The 354-nt window shown below is 38.1% G+C and overlaps 1 protein-coding gene across 1 annotated transcript in view; it reads left to right on the forward strand.

Moving 5' to 3' along the window:
* LOC106108181 (endocuticle structural glycoprotein SgAbd-3-like) overlaps positions 1–351 on the forward strand; it is a gene marked incomplete at both ends in the record, with an annotated part of 915 nt that extends 564 nt beyond the window's left edge. The window contains one exon of the mRNA XM_013289283.1: positions 258–351. Within this exon, the coding sequence (XP_013144737.1) occupies positions 258–351 (94 nt within the window). The remainder of the gene's footprint in view (positions 1–257) is intronic.
* Between the last annotated feature and the right edge of the window lie 3 nt (positions 352–354).

Raw genomic sequence — 354 nt, forward strand, 5'->3', positions numbered from 1 at the left:
TACATGTGCCCGGCGGTCATTGTCACTTACTAAGCTAGCAATTGTAACTGCTTACTTAACTAGATACCAGCTAACGGCAGACAAATTGTACACATTTTTTTTTTCATCTTAATAATTAACCGGAAAGAGGCAATAACACAATCTTTTAATGTAATTCGAAATGTTACCAAATATAACATTAACTAGATCAAATATTCCAAGTACATTTTTTCTATTAATTAGTCATGAATAAATTAAAAACACATTCCTAATTCTAGGTCAAGGCATCATGGTGCCCCCACCGACACTCAACGATCCCTCCAACGCATTAACAGACGGACAGGAGGACGACGGCCAGTACCGCGAGGACCCAAA

The sequence above is a fragment of the Papilio polytes genome, unplaced genomic scaffold (genome assembly GCF_000836215.1).
Source record: "Papilio polytes unplaced genomic scaffold, Ppol_1.0 DF821767.1, whole genome shotgun sequence".
In the NCBI taxonomy this organism is placed as follows: Eukaryota; Metazoa; Arthropoda; class Insecta; order Lepidoptera; family Papilionidae; genus Papilio; species Papilio polytes.